At 37.0% G+C, this 27,659-nt stretch overlaps 3 protein-coding genes and 1 long non-coding RNA gene across 4 annotated transcripts; 1 reads left to right on the top strand and 3 right to left on the bottom strand.

The window, feature by feature from the left end:
* The first annotated feature begins 1,313 nt into the window (after positions 1 to 1,313).
* Positions 1,314 to 3,616, top strand: LOC137390800 (uncharacterized). The gene is made up of 4 exons (XM_068077117.1): positions 1,314 to 1,519; positions 2,289 to 2,483; positions 2,923 to 3,093; positions 3,488 to 3,616. Exons 1-4 carry the CDS (start codon positions 1,382 to 1,384, stop codon positions 3,614 to 3,616), a joined length of 633 nt encoding a protein of 210 aa, XP_067933218.1. The 5' UTR covers positions 1,314 to 1,381.
* A 114-nt stretch (positions 3,617 to 3,730) lies between these two features.
* LOC137391152 (uncharacterized) lies at positions 3,731 to 20,679 on the bottom strand. Its single transcript, XM_068077522.1, has 27 exons — positions 20,630 to 20,679; positions 20,382 to 20,530; positions 20,021 to 20,201; positions 19,451 to 19,873; positions 19,130 to 19,243; positions 18,843 to 19,026; positions 17,874 to 18,015; positions 17,040 to 17,289; positions 16,173 to 16,356; positions 15,776 to 15,912; positions 15,455 to 15,648; positions 14,674 to 14,830; positions 13,569 to 13,824; positions 12,868 to 13,079; positions 11,936 to 12,154; positions 11,424 to 11,617; positions 10,321 to 10,467; positions 9,982 to 10,186; positions 9,015 to 9,178; positions 8,116 to 8,365; positions 7,690 to 7,966; positions 6,684 to 6,934; positions 6,409 to 6,542; positions 6,059 to 6,274; positions 5,505 to 5,607; positions 4,455 to 4,646; positions 3,731 to 4,133 (listed from the first exon to the last, which is right to left on the bottom strand). The coding sequence occupies exons 1-27, from the start codon at positions 20,634 to 20,636 to the stop codon at positions 4,123 to 4,125; spliced, it is 4,953 nt and encodes a 1,650-aa protein (XP_067933623.1). The 5' UTR covers positions 20,637 to 20,679; the 3' UTR covers positions 3,731 to 4,122.
* A 2,290-nt stretch (positions 20,680 to 22,969) lies between these two features.
* Positions 22,970 to 23,648, bottom strand: LOC137390799 (uncharacterized). The gene is made up of 2 exons (XM_068077116.1): positions 23,526 to 23,648; positions 22,970 to 23,188 (listed from the first exon to the last, which is right to left on the bottom strand). The coding sequence occupies exons 1-2, from the start codon at positions 23,646 to 23,648 to the stop codon at positions 22,970 to 22,972; spliced, it is 342 nt and encodes a 113-aa protein (XP_067933217.1).
* Positions 23,649 to 25,319: 1,671 nt separating this feature from the next.
* On the bottom strand, positions 25,320 to 26,353 carry LOC137389600 (uncharacterized). Its single transcript, XR_010978073.1, has 3 exons — positions 26,250 to 26,353; positions 25,922 to 26,015; positions 25,320 to 25,430 (listed from the first exon to the last, which is right to left on the bottom strand). It is a non-coding gene; the product is annotated as an uncharacterized lncRNA (long non-coding RNA).
* Positions 26,354 to 27,659: the final 1,306 nt, after the last annotated feature.

The raw sequence follows: 27,659 nt of genomic DNA, 5'->3' as shown, positions 1-27,659 counted from the left end.
GAATGTCAAATCTTACGAACAAATTTATCAAAGAAGCACTGCATCCAAGTCTAAAATTCTTAGCTTCCTAGACTGTTTGGCGCTTTCTCAACTTTATCAATATAGTGATTCTCTAGCAATACAGCAGTGCCTCTCGCAATACAGTGGTTCTACTAGCAATACAGCGGTGCCTCTAGCAATACAGCGGTGCCTCTAGCAATACAGCGGTGCCTCTAGCAATACAGCGGTGCCTCTAGCAATACAGCGGTGCCTCTAGCAATACAGCAGTGCCTCTAGCAATACAGCGGTGCTTCTAGCAATACAGCGGTGCCTCTAGCAATACAGCGGTGCCTCTAGCAATACAGCGGTGCCTCTAGCAACACAGCGGTGCCTCTAGCAATACAGCGGTGCTTCTAGCAATACAGCGGTGCCTCTAGCAATACAGCGGTGCCTCTAGCAACACAGCGGTGCCTCTAGCAATACAGCAGTGCCTCTAGCAATACAGCGGTGCTTCTAGCAATACAGCGGTGCCTCTAGCAATACAGCGGTGCCTCTAGCAACACAGCGGTGCCTCTAGCAATACAGCGGTGCCTCTAGCAATACAGCGGTGCCTCTAGCAATACAGCGGTGCCTCTAGCAATACAGCGGTGCCTCTAGCAATACAGCGGTGCCTCATTAATAAATTAAGACCCAGCCTTTTTTTCGGTGCTAAGTTAAATACTATAACTTTGTGTTTTCTTTGATGTAAAAACTTTTCATGTTGAATTCAAATGTTATGTTTTTGTGGTATGTAAAAGGTAAATATATTCAAGGGAGAGAAGGTGGAACTTTTATGGAAATGTTCTAACTTTAATTCTACAATTTTCTAACATTTTACCGATTTAAAATCAAACCTATTTTAACATATTTCTAAATTTCGCAATTTAAATAGCAGTCAAGCGCAAAAGTGCTGATGTTGCTATGAATGCCTTCAGAAAAATTGGGTAAATCAAACAATACTGCTTATAGTTTCTATGGTTGAAACCAAATTGAGATACAAAATAAATCATACATTAAAATATAATTTGTGTTTGAGCTTAAACTTGGCATTCGACTTTATGCCCTTTTTTCATTCTTGTCTGATTGACTAGCAAAGGCTTCAAAAAACAAATTATTTCAAGCTTTCCACTGCTTATCATATCTTCAACAGAAAGCACTAGCTGATCCCATGAAGCTTGCAGCTTGCTTTGTTAGAAGCTTTTTGATGGCTTAACTTTAGAAAGCACTGAATATTTCTAAAATTTGAGCTAGTAGTTCTAGTCTGCGCTGAAAGGTAGAAGTTCTTCGTGTAAACATTGTCAGTCGTCTTTGTCAACTAATCTGCTATAAAAAACATTTAAACACAAACAAGTAAAAAAGAAGGATGGAAGACGGTGGTGCTCCTTCGACAAACCAAACAGCTGAACAGAGTGGATCAACGCTTGGTGGTACCAACAGCTATGCACCAACCAGAATACCTGGTCCCATGTACACAAGATATCCTTATCCACATCGAGTCTATGTAAGTCTATAGCTTTTGAGCGGGAATTATCAAATGTTTTATAACGATACTGCAGTGATGGAGTAGTAACAGAAACTATAACTTTGTTGCAGATATACTTTGTAGTAACAGGAACTACAACTTTCATGCAAATATACTTTGTAGTAACAGGAACTATAACTTTACTGCAGATATACTTTGTAGTAACAGGAACTATAACTTTATTGCAGATATACTTTGTAGTAACAGGAACTATAACTTTACTGCAGATATACTTTGTAGTAACAGGAACTATAACTTTATTGCAGATATACTTTGTAGTAACAGGAACTATAACTTTACTGCAGATATACTTTGTAGTAACAGGAACTACAACTCTACTGCAGATATATTTTGTAGTAATAAGAACTACAACTTTCATGCAGATATATTTTGTAGTAACAAGAACTATAACTTTATTGCAGATATACTTTGTAGTAACAGGAACTACATGTATAACTTTGCTGCAGATATGCTTTGCAGATTCATTTGTTTTCTAAAATGAGTCTTTTGTGTTTTCAAGTTAATGTCTAATTATACAATTGAAAGTAGCAGCCTTTATTCAGCTTGGCAATCTAGTCTTTCACTAAGAACATGAGTGGAAATAACATCTTAATTACATTTTGACTGCTGTCGGTTAACCAGAGGGTCTTAATAACCAACAAAAAAGAATGTCAACTAGCGGTAAGAAATGACTAAAGTAGGCTCGTTGATTAATATATTTATAGTTGCACGGAAACTCTTATTTTAGCCAGATGTGGGATACGAAGCCCTTCGCGATCTCATATTGTCCACAACGAGGTTGAACTTGAATTGTCCAGACATGGGCTACAGTCACTTACAGATACCCATGATCTACCCACACCTGTACAATGGGCCACCTAATGGCGCATGTAAAGACTGTGGCTTCAGCCTCAGAGCGCATGAACTACCTCTACACACATCGGTAAATCAGCTCTATACGCTGTCTAGTTTTAGTTGGAATCATCTTCTCTGCCAATAAAAACACGACACATAGACGACTCACCTAGAACTACTTTACTTTGCTGCAAAAAATACTACTGGGCAGCAAAAATAGTGATCAAACGTCATATTACTAAACATTGGTTATCGTCGAGCTAGCTATTCAAGTAAGGGTGAGCAACTCCTTAGACAAACAGTTTTCAAGGTTTCATTTACATATATGTACATTTATGTATTTCTGTTGCTACTCAAGTAATGGTTGAACAACTCCTTAAACAAACAGTTTTCACACTTTTATCTATGAGCATTTATGTATTTCTAACGCTACTTAAGTAGCCTAAGAGATGAACAATTCCTTAGACAAATGATTTTACGTGTTCATCTACATGTATGTGCATTTCCATAGTTCCTGTATTACGCAGGACATAACAATGGCTTACCACCCTTCCCTCACGCCATACCAAGGAAGAAAGAGAGTTTATGGCAAATTCAAGTGCCGAATCTGTAACAGAGAGTGGCAGTCAGGAAACAGTTGGGCAAATATGGGACAGAGGTGTCTTAACTGCGGAAATAATGTGTTTCCCTATGCGCAGGTAAGGTGCTGCCATAAACTTGAAGTATGTAGGGTACCAACATAAACTTGTAACTTTGCACACAAATAGGTAGTTACCATAAGTACTGATATACACACTGTCAATTTCAAAATAATTGTGATAGTAATATTTTGTACAAAGCTAATAAATGTCATTTTCACTGATTTTATATGTTTTGGAAAAATGCAGTCTGTGCACTAAAATGTTGATATTACTCCCTTTTCATAAGTAGCAGATAAGTTGCAACAAAATGCAATCTGATTGAAACAATTGCTATCGCAAAAATACCAATTTTTTACACTTGCGTCTTATTTATAAGATTATTGCAAAAGACCTACAAAGCTTTCAAATTTGACTAAAACTTTGACCTTGAGTTACACTTGTGATTTCGTAGAGAGCGTTGGAAAAATCAGAAGAGACAAAGAGTGCTGAAGGCGCAACAAAGAGACACCCGCAAGAGCTATGTCAAAAGTGTTTCTTGTTAGGACATCACTGTCGAAGACAAAAATACTGCAAGAAGTGATTTAGTTTCCTTAATATGTATATAATATGTATATTTATAAAGATATTACATAGATGGTTTTTTTTGGACATTATTTATATTGAACATGTAAAAATAGAATAAATTTTAGGGCTTCACAGCATGTAGGCTGAAATAAGCTTCAGTCTTAGCCTACATAGTAGTGCAATATTTCTGGGAATGTATCAAAGTATATAACAATATGATATCAAAACAGGTATATGCTAAAAACATGGCACATTATGACAGGTAGGTATTAAAAATTAGACACAATACAAAAGGTATGGAATAAAGATGTGACACATCACAACAGGTACAAATGACACATCACAACAGGTACAAATGAAAGACATGACACATCACAACAGGTACAAATGAAAGACATGACGCATCACAACAGCTACATATCAATATAAAACAAAAACAAGTTAGTTCGACTAGCTTGTGAATCTATGGAGCAGATAATTCAGCATGTGAAATAATCTCAGGTGTGACAGCCAGTCCTCTCTCTATGGTATATCTGTAACATAAATTCAACAACATTACCATGTCTGTCGGGCAGATTACAGCTCACTATTTTAAGATTAACAAGAATTGCCAGCACAAGCAGATTACTACTACTACCGTGGTAGTAGCAATCGCCTACTAATAGAAACCACATACGCACTTTCATCTACTCATAAAGCCATGTAAAACCAGTTAGAGGTTGCTTGTCTATGTCATATAACGATTGCATTGAAAACCTTGCAAAAATGTTGATAATTAAGGTTAGCAGTGATATAGTGAATGGTTACTGTGGGCTGTTAGAACTGCTATAAGAATAACTAAAATGAAAACATACATCCGCCTTCATCTTCAGAACTGCTGGTGGAAGGACGTCTTTCTATAGGTGTAACCCGTGTTTCACTGAGCTGCGGTTTCGGACTCGCTTTGTCTTTTGATGATCGAGAGGAAGGGCGAGACATCGGTTGCGGTTTTACTGGTACAAACAGTGGATCACTTTTGGCGCTGCTGCTTCTACTACTGCCTCTTCCTGTCAAGTATATCACAACTTTTGAGTGAACCACACTGACATTAAAACGCTTTTGTAGTAGTTTTCCTTCCATATAGTGGCTATCAAGTGTACAACATCCAATACAGTTCGATGAGGCTTATAGCAAAAAACCATAAACCCACTGCCAAATTATTCATTAGTATTTTGAATATGAAAACTGCGCAAGATAACAAATTTAGTAAATTAACTTTTCAAATCTATGCAATGTATTTCTATACAAATTATTTTACTTTGAATTAATTAAATTTAGCTGCTTGGAGATTTCATTTTAAAAAAAACTTTTTAAATAGCTTCTAAAAAATTCTGAAAGTTTTTCAAAAATATTACAATGTCTTTAGCAAAATGTTCAGAAAAGTAAAAAGATTTTCTCTTTTCTGTCTATATAATAAAGTATTGCAGAAAAAACAATGTTCTCATGTTTACTAATTCCTCTTAAATATCTTATACATCTCTTCTCTAGTTTAGATTGTCCATCTAGACACTATTTTTATTTTAATAGCCACAATAATCTCGTCAGCAAAATGTCCACCATAGTTGAGACACTTAATGGTTCAACCATGTCTGCCTTTTTATTTAAAATCCATTTAATCATGATTCAGAATGCCACAATCACGCAACAGCATAACAGAAAACTGTCAGAAAACCGCCAATTTTTCGAGCTCAGTTGAAACCAGAACAGACTAACTTCAGTTGAGCTATTTATAGATGACAGCTTCAATTTAGTTGTATCGTTGCCTCTTGAACCTTCACTACAAAAAACCTATTCTATTTTTAACAACAGTGTATAACGAGTGGGTGTAGCTTTAAATATACATTAATAAAGATTCAAGTACTTACCCAAAAGAGCACTGGAGCCGTAAGCAGGCTGATATTTCTTTCTCATGAAGCCCATTCTTACTGATCGCTGCCCGAGACCAAAGACGAGGAAGCAGAAGAAGCCCTAAAACCAAATACGTGTAGTTATAATCCTAATTATACTAAGAGTCTTGTCTGCTTGTGGGTTTGTCCGAAGCAGAGAAAAAAATTGCACTGCACGGGAATCGAACCCAAATATTCAAATTCTTAAGTAAGCATTCTACCATCCGCCCACTCGACCACCTTTCCACATCTGAGAATAATTGTGTACATAGTTATTACACATGATGATCTCTCACGGCCCCCAAGACTGCCAAGGCACTAGTTTCTTGTGAAAAGAGATCACTGTCTAGTGACAATCATGAGGTGAAGCAATTATTAGCATGCGAGAGTGGTGATGATTTGTACACGGTAGAGCGGATGGTATAAAATACCAGATGCACATATGAAATGAAAATAAATCGTACAACATCAACAAAATAAGGTGCATATAACATATGCATATAACCTTATGCATATAACAGTAAGCTTCATACCTGTAGTGAGAAAGCGGCTATGAAAATATAGTCAAATGTTGGAGTTAGCTCCACCTTCATAACCTCAAGCATGGGCAAGAGCCAGGTGAAGATAAGATAGGGAACGAGGAGAAGAGCGTAGAAGACAGCCCAGCGAACTTCACTCAGAATGTCCTCCTTCTTGAGTGTTGGTTGAGGCAGGTTACAGATGATGATCAGCAAGGCCATGACATCCAGCTGTCAAGAGCATATACAGATACAAAATATTATCCCTGGCAGCACTTTGTTATAGCCTTCTTTATTTGGCATATTTCACAACAAGACCCTAGCTAGTCGGTACTACGCTATCAGAGTGAACAGGAAATCCTTACAAATATAAAGAAGAAGATTGGACCGAGCATAGCCATTATGAGGTACTCATTATAAGTCAGCCAGCACCTCTCATTCAGGCCGTATTTATCAGAGTAGAGGATGAGGCAGAGTGTGACAACTCCGACTGGAATCACTGTAAAAAAGCTGATCATATTGTAGCGAATTGACAAAATATGGTCTATCATAACAAGTATAATTGTGATGTATTAGACAGGTGTGACAATAGGAGTATTGTTATCATGGAACAGCAGCAGGTTAAGATAGGACAACTTACACCAGGCCAATGGAGCATAGCATTTCATATTGCCCATGAGCTGACCATAGAGCACAGCATAGAAGAGACAAAGGGCTTCCACAAGTATCCAAGCATATGCAACCATAAAAAGATAGTGTTGGGCTATAGCTGTGGCCTTGCAAAAGACTGGGTCCTCTTTGACAAAGTGCACAGCAAGGTAGGAGGCGGTCGCCAGTATCATGGAGATGCATAGATTCAGATGCACCATATTTCGCTCACTTCTTAGAGACCTGAAATCAAGAATGACCATGTAATGCGTTATATACAAAGTTCACTGTATATGATATGTTAGCATAACGTTATTATATAAACTGTGTATGTATATACAGAACTTATTGAACATATTAGATACAGTATGAGTTGAGCATTACCACATTATATAGTGTATACAGCATGAGTTGAACATACCACATTATATAGTATATACAGTATGAGTTGAACATTACCACATTATATAGTGTATACAGTATGAGTTGAACATTACCACATTATATAGTGTATACAGCATGAGTTGAACATACCACATTATATAGTATATACAGTATGAGTTGAACATTACCACATTATATAGTGTATACAGTATGAGTTGAACATTACCACATTATATAGTGTATACAGCATGAGTTGAACATACCACATTATATAGTGTGTACAGTATGTGTTGAACATACCACATTATATAGTATATACAGTATGAGTTGAACATACCACATTATATAGTGTATACAGTATGTGTTGAACATAGCACATTATATAGTGTATACAGTATGAGTTGAACATATCACATTATATAGTGTATACAAAATGAGTTGAGCATACCACATTATATAGTGTATACAGTATGAGTTGAACATACCACATTATATAGTGTATACAGTATAAGTTGGACATACCACATTATATAATGTATACAGTATGAGTTACAGTAGACATACGCTTTACAAGGAGAAAGTTGTTAGTAAAACTACCTATCAACTGCACTCACTTGTTACAGATGATGACGAAGCAGAAGATGAGCAACGACACCGTGGATATCCCAGTGCAAATGTATAGCAGATACGCTTTAGTTTGAAGTGTTGTGTCTACTGGTGGAATGAACAGCGGCTCCATCATGACAGCGAAACTGGTCATGTGATAGCAGCAGCAGACGGTGTGTGTCTCATTACTTGAGGTTACTTCGCAGCCTTCGGCTGACCAGGTGCCACCAACTGCCTCTTCGTTTGTGTGGTCCCAGAAGGCGCAGTAGGGGGTCCGTTTGCTCTCTGTTATATCATTTGAACAATCATTATGTTATGTCATTCAGAAGAGAAGCGTATAAGAAAATTTCTGAATCATATATTCAAAGTTGCATTTCATGGAAGATTTTAAGCTATCTCAATGGTACCCCAGGACATTTGTGCATAGCTCTAACCTGTATTAACCTCTGTATGCTCCATGGTGATGACGAGGCAGTCCAGGAGTGGTGGTTTAACAAAAGGATTTACTGTAATAGACATAACTCGACTATTGACTGTCGCTTGCAAAACCAAGTCGGTGTCTATGACATCATCAGGGTTGTCAGCAGATGTTGTTGCATCCAGATCAACAAAGGTTCCGAGTGACATAGTTGTGGGAAGCACTGAGTCAGCTTCATCATACAGCAAGACAGAGACGGAAACAATCTGCAAATTACATCATAGCATAGCGTATAGTGCATGGTATACAGTGCTGTACAGTGTATGGTATAATGTACGACCGAGTGTAGGATGCAGCATATAATTTAGTGTATGCTGAAAACATGAACATACACAAAATTTGAGTAAATTTTAACAGAAAGTATTTTTCTACCCTTTGCGATTGTTTTTGATGTTTGAAGTGATCTGACTGCCAGAATGTTCCAAAATTAAAATCGACAAAACTTGACCGTGGTTAAAACACTCAGATCAAGCAAAAGCTCTTCACGATTATGTCTGTAGCTGCAAAGAGACCAACAGAGTAGAGACGCATAACGCTGCAACTTGAATGCCATAACTGATATCAACTATAGCAATGATAGCAACTAGTGATGTCATTGTGCACGTATTTTTCATCTAAGTGTTTTAACCGTGATCAAATTATGTCAATTTTAATCTTGAAACATTCTGGCAGTCAGATCATTTCAAACATAAAAAACAATCACAATTGATAAAAAATACCGTTACATTCTGATAATATCTACTCAAATTTGTATAGGTTCATCATGAAAATACAATACAATGCATAAGATAAAGCTTGAGATACAACATTGTGTTTGCTGATCTGCATATGAATAGTTTTAAAAAAAAGACGTACAGCATCGTCTTCAAATTCTTCCTTAGGCCAGGCAGAAGGGGGAATCATAACGGTATCCGTGGGCGTGTCCCATCCAACCAAATCAGTTTCCTCGAGCTTGTCATATCTTGGATACACATAGTCTCTGTCACACAGGAACATTCGTCTCTTCTCTGATGACATCACTGAAAGGCAAGGAAGGAAATATATTGCTAGCGAGCATATTGAGAGGGTGTAATAGAAGACTTACAGTAGCACTGAGAGTAAGTGTTTTGAGGGAATATAATAGAAGACTTACAGTAGCTTGTAGAGCAAGTGTTTTGAGGGAATATAATAGAAGACTTACAGTAGCTTGTAGAGCAAGTGTTTTGAGGGAATATAATAGAAGACTTACAATAGCCCGTAGAGCAAGCGCTTTAAGGGAGTATAATAGAAGACTTACAGTAGCCCTGGAAGCCGGTGTATACAGAGAGTACATATAATGAACTACTTACAGTAGCAGCGAAAGTGATTATATGTATTAGGTAGCGTATTAGCAGACAGTATGCATAGGAATGGGTGTATAGAGAGGGTATAACAAACACAGTGACACTGTAAGGGAGTATACGAAGGGAGTACACTTGAACCTCCACTTACGATCAACCTGAGTACAATTTTCTTGTCATACAACGTAAAACTAAATTTGAGCAAATGTTTTTTTCGACATGAAAAGTAATTTACAACAACAGACATTCATATTTTTCAAAGGATTACAATTTTGTAAGTAAATTTTAAAAAGTTGGTAAAATTAAAATTAAAATGTAACTAGTTAGGATTATATTTGAGGTAAGTTAGTGTAAGTTATGATGCGTATTTTCTCTATACTTACTGCATACTAATTTATCTGGTACATAATGTAATATTTATCAATAATATTTTAGAATTAATTTTCAGTATGTTGAATGTTGAGATGAATCCAGTTAGCTCTGAGCTCAAATAAGTAACTTACAGATTCCAGGGTTGGCTGATTTAAAAGATGTGCAATCATCCTCTTTATCGAGACCGATGAGCAGGTTTGATGTAAACTTTAGACTAAGTTCTTCAATTTCTTTCATCACATAAGGGGAGCCTTTGGTTGAATTCTCATTCTTCTTACTCCATTTATCTTTCCAAATTTTTGCCTCAAACATGTTAGCAACAGATGAGATGATACTCTGTAAAGAGAATTAACAGGCTATATGAGAGTTAAGTGAAAGAAATGTATCTACCGATAGCATACTTTGTGAGTTTTTTGTATCACCGAGAGTCAAGGTACATTCAGGATTCAGACAAATGTAAGTTGACCTACATCAATGCAGACTTGAGCATCCCGGGGGTCAACTTCAGTATCCATAGGCAAGGAGTTGAGCCCTCCTAACATATCCACATACCCGTACAAGAATTCCTCTGTTGGCTCCGTTGAGTTCAGCATAAAGATTGATGTTTGGTCATTCATCTACAACATGATTCTTCATGTATAAGGAGTATATGTATAGATATTTTAGTAGATGTATGCACTCTAGCAGTAACCAATAGTATTTTTGCAAGCACTTTAAGCACCAATAATTTGCACAATTATTTCTTAATTTAGCCAGTTGGACAAGTAGTGTAATGGATAGGCACTCATAATTGCAGAACTACAGGTTCCGAGTTCAAATCGAGTGTGATGTAGTTTTTTTTGTTCCCACAACTTTATCGCTAAAACTGGTCTAAGAAACAAACAAACACTGAGCTTTATGTATACCGGTACGTATATAGATATACATGTATTTAGCTTTATGTATACCGGTACGTATATAGATACATTTAGCTTTATGTATACCGGTACGTATATAGATATATTTAGCTTTATGTATACCGGCACGTATATAGATATACATGTATTTAGCTTTATGTATACCGGTACGTATATAGATATATTTAGCTTTATGTATACCGGCACGTATATAGATATACATGTATTTAGCTTTATGTATACCGGTATGTATATAGGTGTGTGTAACTTTATGTATACAGGTACGTATATAGATGTGTGTAGTTTTATGCATACTGGTATGTATATAGATGTGTGTAGCTTTATGTATACCGGTACGTATATAGATGTGTGTAGCTTTATTTATACCGGTACGTATATAGATGTGTGTAGCTTTATGTATACCGGTACGTATATAGATATGTGTAAAAAAACTGGCTTCAATCAGTTGTAGTGATAGAACATTTTAGATAAATGGATGCAATTGTTGAACCTCTCTCAACTAACCATATTCAGAACTTGCTGTCAAGCAATCTACTCCAGCTCATTAGACTGTTTCAAATGTTGCTCACTTTTTGCCAAAAATCTACATTATATTCTTATTTCTATTGAAAACTCATAATGAAACTAAGGCTTTTACAGCAGAGAGAGTGGCTCACCTCAATCAACACCTCTGGTATGTTGTTGACCTTCACACCTGTTACATTGCTCGCAGCATCAACAAACTCTCCAATATCTGTAGCGCACAGACCACTGCTTGCATCATAAAATGTGCAGCCGGGTGGTCGAGTGTCTACCTCTGTTATATTCATAGTTGTCGCAATGAGAATGTCAGCTATTTCTGCCTCCACCACTGTAACATATTTAAACTGCTCCCAGTGTGCACCTGTTGTATTGAAAATCTATAGTGAGCACAGCACTAGTTTAGGCAAGTGAAACCGTACAAAACATAATAGAATACTACCAAATTTGGACAAACAGGTTCCTTTAGAGAAGCCGGTAGACAGAAATGTCCAAATATAAATATAATTATCATTGTTACTGTACAGCGAGCATAGAAAGCTTGAGCTAAAAATTAAGCATGGACAGGTAACACTCAAAGTTAAGCTGCTTTAGCCTGCCGTAATAACGGTAATAACGGTAATAACAGTAATAACAGTAATGCACTTACAGAGATCATCGTCGCTCTCACAGTTGAGCCCCAGAAGTCTGTTGCCTATATCCGCTGACTCGGTGAAGTCCCTGGTTACGTCGTAGTCCCAGATGGCAACATCGTCAAATATGGCATTGCAGAAATCGATATCTGAGTCATGGTTACTTCTGCCGATGACTAAAGATTGACGGGTAGTCTTGGGATCCATAGGAGCGGCAGTTGGTGCAATCACTTTTTCTGTAATTACCACAATATTGGTAGTGTATTTGTGTTATGTGTATTTCTTTTCTTTTTTACGTTCAGTGGATACTGACTGACATGTCGATCACTGTGATAGAGCAGAAATAACTGCAACTCTCTACCCTAGACATGATTCTATGTTAAGATTATTGTAGATTGTCACAGAGCATAATGTACGATTCAAAAACTCAAATAAGGCCAGTGAGTGTACCCAGGAAACGTTGAACAGTCGAAAAGCACTGATACCGTAAGGACCAGTCTTGAGTGTGTATCAAAGTCTGGGTATATCAGTCAACCCCATATTATATAATCGTATGAAATCTTGAGTTGTATGAGTCTATGTTATGATCTATGATACCTTGGAGTTGTGTCCTCCTTTGTATTGTTTACATTATTTAGAGATTATGTTCTTTACTTGGATTGTTTTATTTTATAGAGGTATTTGCAAGTTCTGCTTTACATGATTCAACACAATAAAATGTAATTAAGTTCTGTATATACTGTCAAAGCTTGTGCAGAGTAATCTTACAAATAGGCTGACCAGGCTTCTTCATTTTCATGCATTTTCGTTGTGAGAGCGGAAAAAAAATAAAAGCATGATTAGCAATGTTTACAGCACATTGCTAAAACTCCAATTTCAAAACTTCGCAAATGGCTAAAGTAAAAGCAACAAATTGTATCTAATAAAAAACTTAAAGTGTATTGCCTACCTCTCAGTTCACCATCTATATAGAGGGAAAGACCAGTTTCTTCAGTTTTGTTCCAAGTAAAGCCTATGCTGGTCCAAGTCTTTTTAGTGAACTCTGCTGCTGTTTGCCAAGTTTTACTGCCATCATTGATTGCTACAGTTAGCTCCACAGAGCCAGGATCACTAGCAGATTCAGATATCTGCAGTCTGTAACCTCTCAATGGATAACCAGAGCTACAAACGCCAAGAACTTTTATGTAACATTGTACTCGAAATAAAAACATCATAAAACCTGTATTGCTATGTATTCATAGCTGGACATTACTCTGAATAACAGAACAATAATGAGACCATACTAGTTGAGACCATAATAGTTGAGACCATACTAATTGAGACTATATTAGTTGAGACCATATTAGTTGAGACCATACTAGTTGAGACCATACTAGTTGAGACCATAATAGTTGAGACAATAATAGTTGAGACCATACTAGTTGAGACCATATTAGTTAAGACCATATTAGTTGAGACCATACTAGTTGAGACCATACTAGTTGAGATCATAATAGTTGAGACCATACTAGTTGCGACCATATTAGTTGAGATCATAATAGTTGAGACCATATTAGTTGTATTAATCCAAGTGTATAGACATTTAAACTACATGTATAACTGCCGGTTGAAATTCAGTAATACAACAAAGCTAAGACATCTGATGCCAACCTGAGAAGAGTGTCGGTGGTTGCAACAAGCCCTTCTACTTTAATGTGGAGAGACAGTGACAAGCCTTCTGGGCATAAGGATGGGTCAGAGAAACAGTGGTCGACAAACTGGTCCAACTCAACATATGCCTGATCTTTTAAGAGAAATCCACTATCAGGGAGACTCTGCCTGTCTTTTGCGTAGATGACCTCCTCCATGGTGAATATCTGACCTTTGTCAAGGCGATAGTACAGAGCAGTGGTGTCATAGCATCGACCTGAATCAGACAGTTGCAAAGGTTTTTTCACTGTCACCAAATGCTTTTGATTACAGTCATAACTCGACATGCGAATGCCCCAACATAGGAGAAAATCGAGATACGAGCAGAATTGTGAGCGAGTTTTTTCTTTGTGATACGAGTAATCTTTGAGATACAATCATACGAGCCACTTCTTGATAGCCACTATATCGCCAGGTATGCGAGAGGCTGCTTTCGAGAACAGCATTGTTCAGTCGTTCTTGAATCAGTTTGAAAAAAGTTTTTAAACGGTCGACTAAAAATTATATTGCATGAGAGGCAAAAAGAGCGAATCCAAAAACAGATAAAAAAATTAAGAAGACAAAATTAAAGTAAGTTTAGTACGCAAAAGATTAAGACTCAGCTTTAAGTATGTATTTAGTAAGCTAAATTCATGTTAGTTAAATTCCAAGTTTTTGTTACGTAGTGTCACAATAGTTTAGTGTACCGAATGTGTTGCTGTCAAGTCTTTTTCAGATCGCCATTAGCCACTACGTCTGTCTCAAAGATAAAAACTTGCAGAAGTTTTCATAGTAATGTTACATTTTATTACAGATTTTAACAACTAAATTGTATTTTTTACTTTGGTAGCACAAGCGTTCTAATTACAATAATTAAAAGCAGGTTTTTTCTAGCGTAATATTCTGTTTTATGTAGTATTGCCTAGTATGGTAACAGATTAATTTGTATTTAGTTATTTTATATAAAAAACAGTGCCTTGAGACACAAGTAAGTTGACATATGATGGTATGACTGTACGAGATTTTTAGCAGACTGTTGATTAGCGTGAAAAGCTTAGATGAATAGAAATCATGAACTCATAGCTACCTTCTTGTTCCTCAGGTACATTGCTGCTGTATATAACGTAGATGTCATTGTATTCGGCATCAACTCCCTGGTTGGTGCCTCCACCTGAGCCAACACCCAGAATTATGTTGTTGGTCACCAACTTTGAACTACCGTATTTGAGGAGGGTTCGCTGTTGCTGTAACAGAAAGGAGTAGATTGTAACAAACAGGAGTAGATTATAACAGACAGGAGTAGATTATAACAGACAGGAGTAGATTATAACATACAGGAGTAGATTATAACATACAGGAGTAGATTATAACAGACAGGAGTAGATTATAACAGACAGGAGTAGATTATAACATACAGGAGTAGATTATAACAGACAGGAGTAGATTATAACAGACAGGAGTAGATTATAACATACAGGAGTAGATTATAACATACAGGAGTAGATTATAACATACAGGAGTAGATTATAACAGACAGGAGTAGATTATAACAGACAGGAGTAGATTATAACAGACAGGAGTAGATTATAACAGACAGGAGTAGATTATAACAAACAGGAGTAGATTGTAACAGACAGGAGTAGATTGTAACAGACAGGAGTAGATTGTAACAGACAGGAGTAGATTATAACAGACAGGAGTAGATTGTAACAGACAGGAGTAGATTGTAACAGACAGGAGTAGATTATAACAGACAGGAGTAGATTATAACAGACAGGAGTAGATTATAACAGACAGGAGTAGATTATAACAGACAGGAGTAGATAGTAACAGACAAAAAACAGCATTAGTCATGTTACTAAACTTACCGCTCCGCTGACTTTTTTGTTATTAATTTTGGCAGCGATTCCATCTTGAACATTCCAGCCAATTACAAGCTCAAACCATTCATCAAGAGGAGATGCAAAGGCTCTCCTCCAGGCATATTCATTGTTAGTAACCAATATCACAACTTGATTTCCCCCGTCTTCTTCTATCATCTGAATGGCCAAACCTTCGAAATCTGCAAATCAAAAACATCAGAAGATTGCAACTACTGTAAAAACAATAGTTCAACTAACCAACTCGCCGACTGACTATTTGAATGACCAGGATAGTTGTTACCCACTAAATAAGTGAAAGAGACATACTAGCATCAGGAGAGCCAAGCAGCAGAATGCTGCCAATGTTATCAGCTCCTTCACCAGCAACATATGGAGCGAGCTTCAATTGTGCACCTAGTTGAAATCCGGACTTGCAAGAACTTGGCTCTGTGATGCACTCAGAGCTACAATTCACAAATATAATGTGAAAGTCTATTTAAATTGTAATTTAACTTAAATTAAATTTAACACTATTTAAAATTTCTTTGCAAAAATTAACAAGAACATCACAATCTATAAGTCTCTAGCAGTGTTATTTATAAGTCTAAGCAAATTATTAGGTTCACACTAGCAATAAACAATCCTTCCACAATGAATACCTTATAAAAGTAGCCAACAGAGTTTCACACATTTTCATCACTGCTACTGAACGTTGCAATCATACCTGTAGTTGCCGAGTGATGCGTTGTAGAGGCCATCTCGTGTTACCTCAAGGGCAGCACCAGTCAGCGAGCTATCGTAAATCTCCTTCCTTAAAACCATTTCATCAAACTTCGCATTGATAAGATGAATCGGGCCGTCGAAAGACCACATGAGATCAGCAGCAGAGTACTTTGATACGACCTCCTCTACAAAAGAACATAATGGTATTGACACGGGCCAATACTTGAATAAAATCATGCACTCTCTCTACAAAAAGTACAAAATTTTACTTAAATGGAGAGAGTTATGATCTCTCTACATGAGAGTACAACTACTGTAAACCCAAATTCTTAGAGTCAAACCACTCCAAGTTGAATGTTCTCAGTAAATTCACTATGAATGGAAGAGCTCTGACAACGCAAAGATTTTGCTATATAAGTTTATAGAGAATTTTTTGTAGCCATGAAATATGCTCAGAAACTGCCTTAAAAACTAGTTTTAATCTAAATAGATCATGGTATTTCGGGCATTTAGCAACAATTTCCAACCGAATAGCCAAAAATCTTCATCATAATATTTACTATAATAAGAGACATGTTCGTCCACCTGTTTAAAGTTACACTTAGAGCATTAGGGAAATAGGTTGCCATGCATGGAAATGGAATCTGGATATTATGATCCCCAACCAAGCGCACTACCAAATGCGCCACTGTATCACCGAATAATTGTACTCATAGTTATTACATATGATGATCTCTCACTGCACACTAGACTGCCAGGGTACAAGTTTAACATAGTTTGTAAAGGAATGCAGAGCCATAGATACAACTCATTCTACATAATAGAATTACCATAATATAGAGACATCATTTGTTGTTGAGTGACTAACCTCTATGTCCAGTGAGCTCATAGCCTCTGCTTCCAAAGTAGTATTTTTCCCAGATTGCCACGTTGAATATTCCAATGTTTGTACTATTTCCATTCTCTGGATGACCGACTAAAAGGGATGGATTTCCACTAACGCCTGAAGCTGTTGAGATTTCTCCATTCTTCAGAATGCCGGCTACCTGGCTGTCCAGAATGATTGTCACGCCAGTCGAAGATGACCAGGTAAAAGCAATATTTGTCCAACGCTCCGCCTTTAGTTTCTACAAAAGCTCAATATGTCAAACAAAGAATTGTGGAAATTTTATGGCCGAAAATGCTCTAATCTAGTTTGTCATTAAAAATGAACCTCCACAAAATTTTAGAAGATTTTATCCGAGAGTATCGGTATTTTTGTATCATTTGCAATTGTTTTTGATGTTTGGGATGATCTGACTGCCAGGATGTTTAAAATTCAAATCGACAGAACTTCATCTCAGTTAAAATGCTGAGATCAAGCAAAAGCAAGATTATGACATATATATTTGTGAAGAGATCGACAGAATAGAGACGGGTAATGCTGCAACTTGAATGCCATAGCTGATATCAACTATAGTTTCTATAGCAACAATAGCAACGATAGCAATCAGTAACGTTATTTCGGCATGTATTTTTCTTCTCCGTGTTTTAACTGCAATCAAGCTCAGTGTTTTAACTGCAATCAAGTTTTGAAAATTAGAATATTGAGACATCCTGACAGTCAGATCACATCAAACATAAAGAATTATCGCAAATGATAGAAACATATTCATGCCTTCTGATAAAATTTATTAAAATTTGGTGCAAGTTTATCATCAACAAGCATTACCTTAGCTAGCTCACTGATGCCCGTTGAGTAAACCTTGTCACTGACAAGAGTGACCATGAACTTGTCCTCTATATAGTAGATAGTCCAGCCTCTTGTAGCTCCTAGCCGGATCTCTTCTGGCTTCTGATGTGACCTGCAATAGTGGAGTTATTAAACTACTGGAAGACTTCACTGCCCTTTGAAGTCTTGTTTCACCGCAGCGAGCATGTTCTATTTAAATTTCACTGAGACATCTGCAGTTGGTAAGTAACAGTATATACTCAACGTTGGGAGGCTATCATTGCTTGCAACATTAGCGTGTGTTATTTTTTCTTCACGATCGAATCCTGCATTATGTGAAACAGTGATAACTTGAACTGACCAATTAGAACTAATAATTATTACAAGGCCTTTCAAAGAGTATAAGGAAATTTGAGTTATACGAGGAGTTGTCCTCACACATAAACATTAGATGTGGATGTTTGAGAATAGCTTATCTATTACTAGAGTAAGTTTGAATCGCAGGTCTTCACTTTAAAAATAAAAAAAAACATGAAAAATAAAATTACAGCACATCATAATAGACTAAATCGCACCTGGTTTTGATTGGTAGTTTTTAATACCCCTTTTAGAGGAGGACAAATATTAATGTACTCATCGTTGAAAACTAAGTTTTTAAAAGCTCATGACTGCATGAAGTCACATATTTACCTCAAATCATTCATTTATTGGCTTTATAAAGTTCGTTCTCTGCAAGCTGATTTAGAAGTTTCAGCGACTAAACATTTTATCTGTAATTACAGAAGCTATATATGTTGCATCTTGCTACAAGCTACTAGCAAATGACGACGGTTTATAGCTGATACAACTTTATCCACATCTTTAGCCCAATTGGATCATGCTGACAACATTCTCTATTTAGTATAATAAACTACAGCAGCTTTACTTCATGTAACTGTTGTGCTGAACACTGTAACTTACGAGAGAAGGTAAACTGGGTCCTCTTCCACCTCCATTAAACGATTATTTCTAGTCCACACAGAGACGGTAATACCTTCGGTACACTCACTAGGGTCGACAATACAGCTACTACTGCTCAGGTAGTCAAGTACAATAATAGCACCTGGTCCAAGAGAGATTGTGTTGTTGAAAGCCATAACATTTCCTGCGAAAATTAGTTTAACGTGAAATAAAAATAACACGAATTCATGTAATCTTAAAGAACGTTTGAAGATTGGACAGTCTCAAGAAAAAACAGCGGTGCTTACCCATCGGCCCAAGAAGAAGATTGTTTTCTTTGGCATAGAGCAACTCACTTATGGCTCCTGTTATTAACGAATCTTTGTTGTAGTACACGTTTGCTTTCTCATACTGGGAGTTATCTGCTCAACAGATCATTCGCGCATTAAAAAATCCATCATAAAGTTAGACAAGAAGCTGCTTAATATACTTATGAATGAAAACTGAGTGCTAGAGAAACTTCATTCACATCTAAAAATTTGCTTGTAAATATACACAAAACTCAGGCTAAAAAATGAATGGAAAGCGCAAACACAATGTTAAATATGTCGTTATAAATTATAACTTACCGACAAGAGTAAAGATCTCTCTGATCCGATACGTCACAGTGAACTGGAAGTAAACGGCTATTTCTTGAAATGAAAAACCGATGAAACCTCCAAAGACGTTATTGGCGTTGTCTCGACCGAGGGTAATTCTAGAGTATCTATCGTAAGGCCGGGATTGGTACACAGGCTCCTTGTTGGCAGCTAAAAGCTCCCCATCTATGAACACCCATAATCCCTCATCGACACTCCAAGAGAATGCAAGGTGCATCCATTTGTTGACTGGGTAAACGCCATCAACGACAGACACTTTCCAGTAGTTGACGCCGTCCACGATAGTGATGTTAATGTTCTTATCCTGCATGGTAATACTGAAGCCTCGAGACAACAAGTCCTCCTCTCCAGATGTCAGTATGCTGTAGATTTTCCGATTCTCCGGGAGATCGACTTTAAGTAGGAAAAAAGTATGTTAGTGAGCATTTATTTATGAAAGTTTTGATTTACAACATTTGATAAATAATCAAATGAGACAACAACACCTACTAGTCATTAAGATTTCTCAATAGTTACAGGGATTATACATGTAGGTCTCACCTATGTTGAGCCAAAAACCAAGCGTAAGTCCATTATTACATAAGCTGGGGTCACTGAGACAGGTGCCAGCAAACTCGCTTCCTGTGCTCTCTGAAACTTCACCCTTTGTGTCGATAAGGCCAAGCATCACCCAACCATTTCTGCTTGAAACTTTCATCGCTTTTCCTTTGTTGGCTTGACTCTACGTACAACAAGATTTTTAGCCAGAAAGTTGAGAGTGTGAGATGAAAATCACCGATAAACAATATAAAAAGTTAACTTACAAATCAGTAATCGGCAAGGAGAGAAAGTGCCGTAAGTGGGACAAGGAAAGCCATTGAACTGAGATATAAAAAAATTGATGACATAATCTATTGCCAACCTCTGCATTTGCCTTGGGTGTGGCTGTGACAGAGCTGTTAAGGGTTTGATAAAGAGGTAGCCTTGTTTCAGTTGCAGCCATGTCGAGAGATACCCAGTAATCTGTCGACCAATACATGTCAGCGTGTTCATTGAGGTACGCTTCAGACGCTGCAAAGAACACATTTTTAAGGCATGATTATTCCTTTTATTACAAGGGTCAAAACTGAATGCTGTTGAGGAACAGAGTGAGCTATGAAAAAGGCTTACGGCTCATTCCAATGAATCTGTAGGCCTCAAAGCTATACAGGTATCTTCTCCATATTATGATATCGCTGATAGTAACATTTTCCATGGAGACAAGTAGCGTTAACTCATCAGGATTACTAATCATGCTCGGTACTTCCTGCAGAGAGGAGACAGACATAATTGCTACAATTTTACAGTTTTGTTACAAAAGAAAAACAGTTTTCTTTGGCCATGTAATATGGGAACATTAGTAGTAGCTTCACCTTCAGCAACAGGTTTTACAGCAATATTAGTAGAAACTCACCTCCGTTTCTACTATTGCCGTTTTCATGGCAGCTTTACCATTGACATAGAGCTCAAGACCAACAGAATATTTCCATGAAACTCCAATGTTACTCCAGATGTCCATTCTGATCACTTGGGAGACAGTCTGCCGCTCAATCCATGTTTCATTGATCGTTCGTGTCTGGTAGGTGACTAACAGCAAACATACAGAGCTGGTTGATTAAGAAAGCTTTATTTAACTCACACTTGTATGCATGTACTCTAACACGCACATATACACTCATGTACTCATGTAGGCACACACTCACGCACTCACACACTCATGTACTCATGTAGGCACACACTCACTCACGCACTCACCACTCACGCACTCACCTCACACACGCACACGAGCATACATGTGCGCATACACATATAGCACAGGATTTGCTTGTATAACCTACCTGTTACTGTAATGTTACCCTCTGATATGCCAATAGCCCAATTGCTTCCTCTTAGAAGATTGAGCGTGACATCACTGGCCATGTTAGGCAAAACCCAGAAGCCAAAAGCTACACCCTCTCCATCCTCCATTTTAGTGAGTCCAGAAGATTGATCAAGCTAAAAGATGAAAAAAACATGATACCGTCCTTTTCCGATAAAGGCCTTGTTAGTGTCTACGAGTCATTAGAGGTGGTAACACACCTAGGCAAAACAATTTTTTGTGAAAACGTTCCAGTAACAGCCAAAAGCTGGCTATATACCAATTACCACTAACTATATAGCAGACACTACAAGCTATATAGCTGTTGCTACTAGCTAGAAAGCTGTTATTATTGGCTATATAGCAGTCATTCCTAGCTACATAGCAGTCACTATTAGCAATATAGCATTCACTACTAGCTAGCTCGATAGCAATCACTACTAGCTATATAACAGTCATTGCTAGCTATATAGCATTCGACACTAGCTATATAACAGTCATTAATAGCAATATAACAATGATTACTAGCTATATAACAGTCACTACTAGCTAGTTAGCTATCACTATTAGCTGTATAGCTGTAATTATAAGCTATACAGCATCCATTAATAGCATGTGATGCATAATATACATACTGCAGCAGTTCAAGTAGAAAACAAAGTTACTTTGCTATCGAATACGGCAAAACAAATAAAGATTTGATAGAGCCTGTTACATTGCACATTACATGTGGGCATTTCTGATATTTGTGTGAAATGCATGCGCAGTTAGTCTCTGACCTGCAATTCTGGAACTTCAAGCAAAGAGAGCTTAATTCCATACTGAAGGCCTCTGGTAGTATTAACAATGGCATGTGTCAGAGACGGGTTGTTAACGTGACAGGGTTCATAGAAATCAGCAGCTTCGTAGTAAGGGTTCATATTTACTTCACTTGGCTTGCCCAACTCAATCTGCTCAACCTCTCTCTGGTATTTGAAGATGGTCAGCTCAATGTCAGTACTAGGAACTGGTAAGAGAAAAATGTGCGTGGACTGACAACTCCTTAGCCACATTTCACAAAACTACGAAATGGGACTTTTTGGCTCTGGTTACAAGTTTAAAATTTATCCATTTTGTTGTCACTTATACTTATAGCTCAACCAAGTTTAAAAGTGGCAAAGAAAAATTTGTACACAATGGCTACATTTATGTGTTTGCCAGATGTAGTTCACGAAATCCTTCAATCAAATTTTGGCGATGTGAATGTAAAAATTTATTTTTTAATGTATTTAAAAAAAGGTATGAAGTTTCATATATAAAATAATGTTTTTTTTTGCATTTTCTTGTTATTATTATTGTGTTAGCCATTTTCTGTATATATGCATACATAACTTCTTTAGTGTAAAAATAAAAATGCTAAAAAGTCTGGAACCAAAATGTCTGAGCCAAAAAGCTGTGCCTCAAAAAGTACTTGACCGAAAGTCTAAGCTTACCGTGATCATAAGATATATAAGGTTGATAAGCAATTTGTTTCTCCTCAGACACAAAGCCAGACACAAACGTGCATATAATATTCTTTTCGTACAGAGAAGGTGAGAGAGAAAACTGGTAAAATGGACAACTATTAAATTATTCTAGGGCTTACTTATAGCTCCTGTGAAGTCAATGATCTTGTGGTCGGGCATGTATTTGTTCCACAAGGCAAGCTCATCCATTTCATAATCAGCAAAGTCCTTCAAGGTCAGCTCATGGTTTCGACAGCCAACATACATTTTGTTGTCAGCAGGAGTTTGTGCTTCCTCCATGGGAACAGCGAATGGGATCTCTTCCTGAAGTTCGCTGTTGATAAACAACTACAAAAAAGACAATACTGCATTAATGGTAAATAAATGAGGTCTTGCGAAGGGTAAGTGCAGTATGTTAAAAGATAAGTGCAGTATGTTAAAAGGTAAGTACAGTATGGTAAAAGGTAAGTGCAGTATGGTAAAAGGTAAGTACATCATGGTAAAAGGTAAGTGCCGTCATAGGTAAATAAAGATTAGTAAAAATCTGACATACAAATGAATTTAAAAAAAGTAAAATGATTCATTGGGCAAAAGAACTTGCTGGGTTCATACCTTGATTATGGTATTTTTAACAAAATAGATGCTCATAAAATTGAGGTACTTATCAAGTCTATATAGAACTTACCTGCACTCCCTTGTCTATTCTCCAGCGGAAGGCAAGGTTAAACCAGTCGCCAGCTTGAATAGCATTTGGCAGGTTCTTCTCGACATGCCAGGAGAAAGAGCCATTAGCCACCAACACCGTCATTTTCCGTCCAACTTGGTAGACAAAGAAGCCACCGAAGCCAGCATCTGCTCAGTGAAAGAATCATTATTGAATGACCCAATGCATGCAAGTGAATTATACTTGTTAGAAATATTTGGTTACAAATAATAAAGCATGCTCGAGATCGTTAGAAAGTGTTGTTAGACATATATTACATCTAGCCACCTTGTAGTAATATATGCGACCATTTTAGATGTACAACTTTTATTGGCCAATCATCTTAGAGAGATTTGATGGCAAAAGTAATAAATTTCTTGAAGATCCAATTCTGCCATGTTTAGATACAACAATCTGTTAACACCACATTCCGTGTTGTTGAAGAGAGTCTTTTCAGATGTTAATTCATCGATTAATTGCTTTGAATAATAAAGAGCAAACACCTATCTATGTACATCATCAAATGACTGGTTGAGATCATAACTGTTTGTCTAGCCGTAGCCAAATACGCATGCATGATTTAGTCAGCCACAAGAAAGCTGCAATTCGATGTTTTTTCACAATAAAAGACTGCGTAACAGCATGGTGTTTGTTGGTGGATAGTTTTACTTGAGCATGGCCCAACAGGACCTTACACAAGTCCAGCTAACTGCACCGTCTGATCTGACGCCTTCTGTCATGTTAAATATCGATAAGCAAGTTTTCAAATGTAACAAAATATGTGCTGGCCATATCCGCTGCCCAAAGAAAAACAATTGCAAGCTCAATATGCAAAAAATATACAACAGTCATGCAAATTAACAGTTAAGTGACAGCAAAAAACTATGTGAGAAAATCCTTGCTAAAGGGTGATAAGAGCGTGAAGCTAATTTGTCAGAAACTTGCAGATTTACCAGAAATAATTGTGACTGTCTTACAAAGCATGGCTTACCTTGAGCATTTCCTACAACACAGAATATAAGTTGTCTCAATGTTTTAGCTTGTTAAATTAAGTTGGCACCAAAAAATAATCATAATTTCTCAATTGAAAAATACCCACTTCTGAAATAATGATGAAATTTCTGACACTGTCTCACATAACATGATTTCTCATAACACGGTGTGGCATAACACGGTTTCACATAACAGGATCCCATTTTGGAAAGTTTCACCCATAGATATATAAACCTTATATATCTTTATATATCTATGGTTTCACCTAACACATTTTCACACAAATTCACATTTTTTACACTTTCTTAATCTCGACCCATAACTGTAGAACTGTAGGTCATCTTGGCATTATTACATAATCTCACAGAAATATATTAAGTACTCTAACACTGTTAAAGTTTTTGAGTATAAATATTGCCATGGATTACGTAGAGGAACATACTGTCAAGTGATTTTAGGGGATCATTGGACCACAATACATAGTGCGTGATTTAACATGGTATGGTTTATCAATTTTTTAGGCTCAATAATTCTATCATTCGGAACAGAATCAGCACGCTGTCTCATAGAGCACCATATTGTAACATGTCCGGCTGTCAGGTATGAAAATATATAGTGTCTCATAATACTCTATACAACGTCTGTTCTACACTTTCATTCGCTGTCACACTATGTCACAAGATGCAGAACCTTGTGTCTGGCTGCCGTGTGTCAGTACACAGCATCACATATATTTAACAGATGTTTATACTCACCGGCAGCTATGATGGTTTGTGTTTCGTCAGAATTAAAATCAGAGTTTTGCATCTTCAGCCAAACTTCCATAGATAAACCATCGGAGCAGTCATTGGGATTGATGATGCAACTGTGGTTGACATTTTCAAAACCAGGTATCTGCATAGAGTCAGAGATATTTATTTTAATGATAATGTCTCTTACACATTTACACATATAAATTCTCTAATACAGCGCCCAATTGCTGGTTTGGTTAACCTTATACTGTACAGTCTCTCTTGTATGTTATTCCTATCATTTAACAATATTTGTGATTGTTTACATTGTTCTAATAAGGCCGGGGTCATACATTGCAATGCATCTTTGCTTAGAGATATATTAAATTCAATAGAGGTACTCACTGTGATGCATTGTTTCAATAGAAGTACTCACGATGATTCATTGTTTCAATAGAGATACTCATAGTGATAAAATTGTTTCAATAGAATTACTCACGGTGATGCAATGTTTAAATAGAAGTACTCACAGTGATACATTTTTTCCATAGAGTTACTCACTTGGACCCATTGTTTCAAGAGAGGTTTTCATGGAGATGCATTGTATTAAAAAAGGTACTTACGGGAATACATTGTTTTAATAGAGGTACTCACGGTGATGCATTGTTTCCTAAGCTTGTCAAACTTAAGGGTGTACCAGGTGCTGCCATTGAGTATAGAGTCATTGTTCTGCTGTATGAGACTAGCACTAAATAAAAGAATAGAAACAAGTCTTTATGTCCTAGGGTGAACGCAAGGTCAAGGAGTTAAGCTGTTATATAACTATTCACTATTCACTCTCTCAGCTCATTGGCCTATATAAATTAAAAAAACCTTTCAACAAACATATTTCATATTCGAATTTCATGTAATATTTTATTTTCTACATACGTCAAGAACACAGACAAACCTGACACAAAAATTTTTTCTGAGGGAAGCTTACCTCGCATTGAACATTCCATAACTATACTCTCCAGTGTTCTGAAAGATCTCATTGGTTCCGCTGTCCACGAACTCATTAAATGACCAGTAATAATCGGCGCTGCGCACGTATGCACCAGGAGGAACCGTGAACTTTTCTAAAAAATGGGAAGCAAAAGTGGCATGAACTAACTATATCGGTGCCACAGAGGAACAGCTAAATGGAACGATACGATCCGACCTACCTGCATGTTGATGTCTGCTGCAATAAAACGATGAGGTAAGAGAAGAGAGAGAAGATGAATGAGAGACACACAGAACACAGTCAAACTCGCACAGTGCCCACCACTCATTCTACACATCGAACTCAACCGCCTCTCGCAACCACCTTCACCATTCGCTGCAGTCAGAGCACTGCCTTCCTCGCCAGCTCCTATGCAACCTTCAGCTCTCCTATCGATTAAATATATATCGCTAATGCGTAAGAGCCTTTCGGGTGGTCGAGAACAATAGAGCAAATCTATTGACAGAGATGAGTGAAGAGATAAAATCAATCAAATATAATTAATTATTAATGATAACTTCATGGGCATAAATAATATATCTGTTGTCAACTGGATAAAATCAATAGATGTACATCCAACTAGACCATGGTCCTTGTACTCGGCGCAAGAAGGTGGCAAAGAAGAAACTACAAATGAAAATGGCAACTTGAGAGAAGTGAGAAGACAACAACCTATCGAAGGAATAAGAATGGATTGAGCAATTACTTGTAGAATTTTGAGGTGCTATGAGTAGGTTTTGAATGCTGTGCTGCTAATAAATCTCTAGAAGATTCTGGAAGCTTTAATGAACCAAACTAGCAGTAAGCATAAGTTCGCTTTTTGATTTAAAAATCCCACTCTTATGCTATAGTTACCGTGTATCTATGCGATGTTGGAATCTTGGAAATTGAAATTGATGGCTTTAAAAGTTTCAGATGTTTATATTATTTAGCTGAATTCAAAAATCATAATCAACATTCTAGAACATTCAACATTATAAAACCCAGCGCTATATAGAAAAATAGGAAAAATGTTTTTATTATACTGCTCCTATCTTTAGGTGAACTCTAGTTAATTCTTACAGAGTGTGTTTTTACAATTTTGTGCCATATTTGGAACATTGCAACAAATATGCTTGAAATGATTATAAAATTGTTATTGCTAAGAATGGCAACAATGAATAATATAAACTCCTAGACCCACTGTGTTTATCATATGGTATCATAAGTAGAGGACGGTGTTATATTTGTCTGCTTTTTGAGTGCAGACTGCAGCAGTTTCTCTTTTCATCCATTCAATGCTTGACTCTAAGAGTGCCCATTTTTACTAAACAAACTTACTTAAGCTAGCTGTAACTTATCTGGAGTTTCTATACTCCATACTCCGAG

Source organism: Watersipora subatra, chromosome 3 (assembly GCF_963576615.1).
Source record: "Watersipora subatra chromosome 3, tzWatSuba1.1, whole genome shotgun sequence".
In the NCBI taxonomy this organism is placed as follows: Eukaryota; Metazoa; Bryozoa; class Gymnolaemata; order Cheilostomatida; family Watersiporidae; genus Watersipora; species Watersipora subatra.
The sequence above is the reverse complement of the archived record's forward strand: the minus strand, read 5'-3'. Positions and strand labels throughout refer to the sequence as shown.

Coding starts and splice junctions, on each gene's coding strand:
- LOC137390800 (XM_068077117.1), top strand. CDS start 1,382: ATGGAAGACGGTGGTGCTCCTTCGACAAACCAAACAGCTGAACAGAGT. Junction 1,520..2,288: donor CTTATCCACATCGAGTCTAT/GTAAGTCTATAG, acceptor CTCTTATTTTAG/CCAGATGTGGGATACGAAGC. Junction 2,484..2,922: donor AACTACCTCTACACACATCG/GTAAATCAGCTC, acceptor TGTATTACGCAG/GACATAACAATGGCTTACCA.
- LOC137391152 (XM_068077522.1), bottom strand. Junction 19,244..19,450: donor AGAGATCTTTACTCTTGTCG/GTAAGTTATAAT, acceptor TCTGTTGAGCAG/ATAACTCCCAGTATGAGAAA. Junction 5,608..6,058: donor TAGCCGCTTTCTCACTACAG/GTATGAAGCTTA, acceptor ATTTGGTTTTAG/GGCTTCTTCTGCTTCCTCGT.
- LOC137390799 (XM_068077116.1), bottom strand. CDS start 23,648: ATGACGGTGTTGGTGGCTAATGGCTCTTTCTCCTGGCATGTCGAGAAG. Junction 23,189..23,525: donor GAATAGACAAGGGAGTGCAG/GTAAGTTCTATA, acceptor TCTTTTTTGTAG/TTGTTTATCAACAGCGAACT.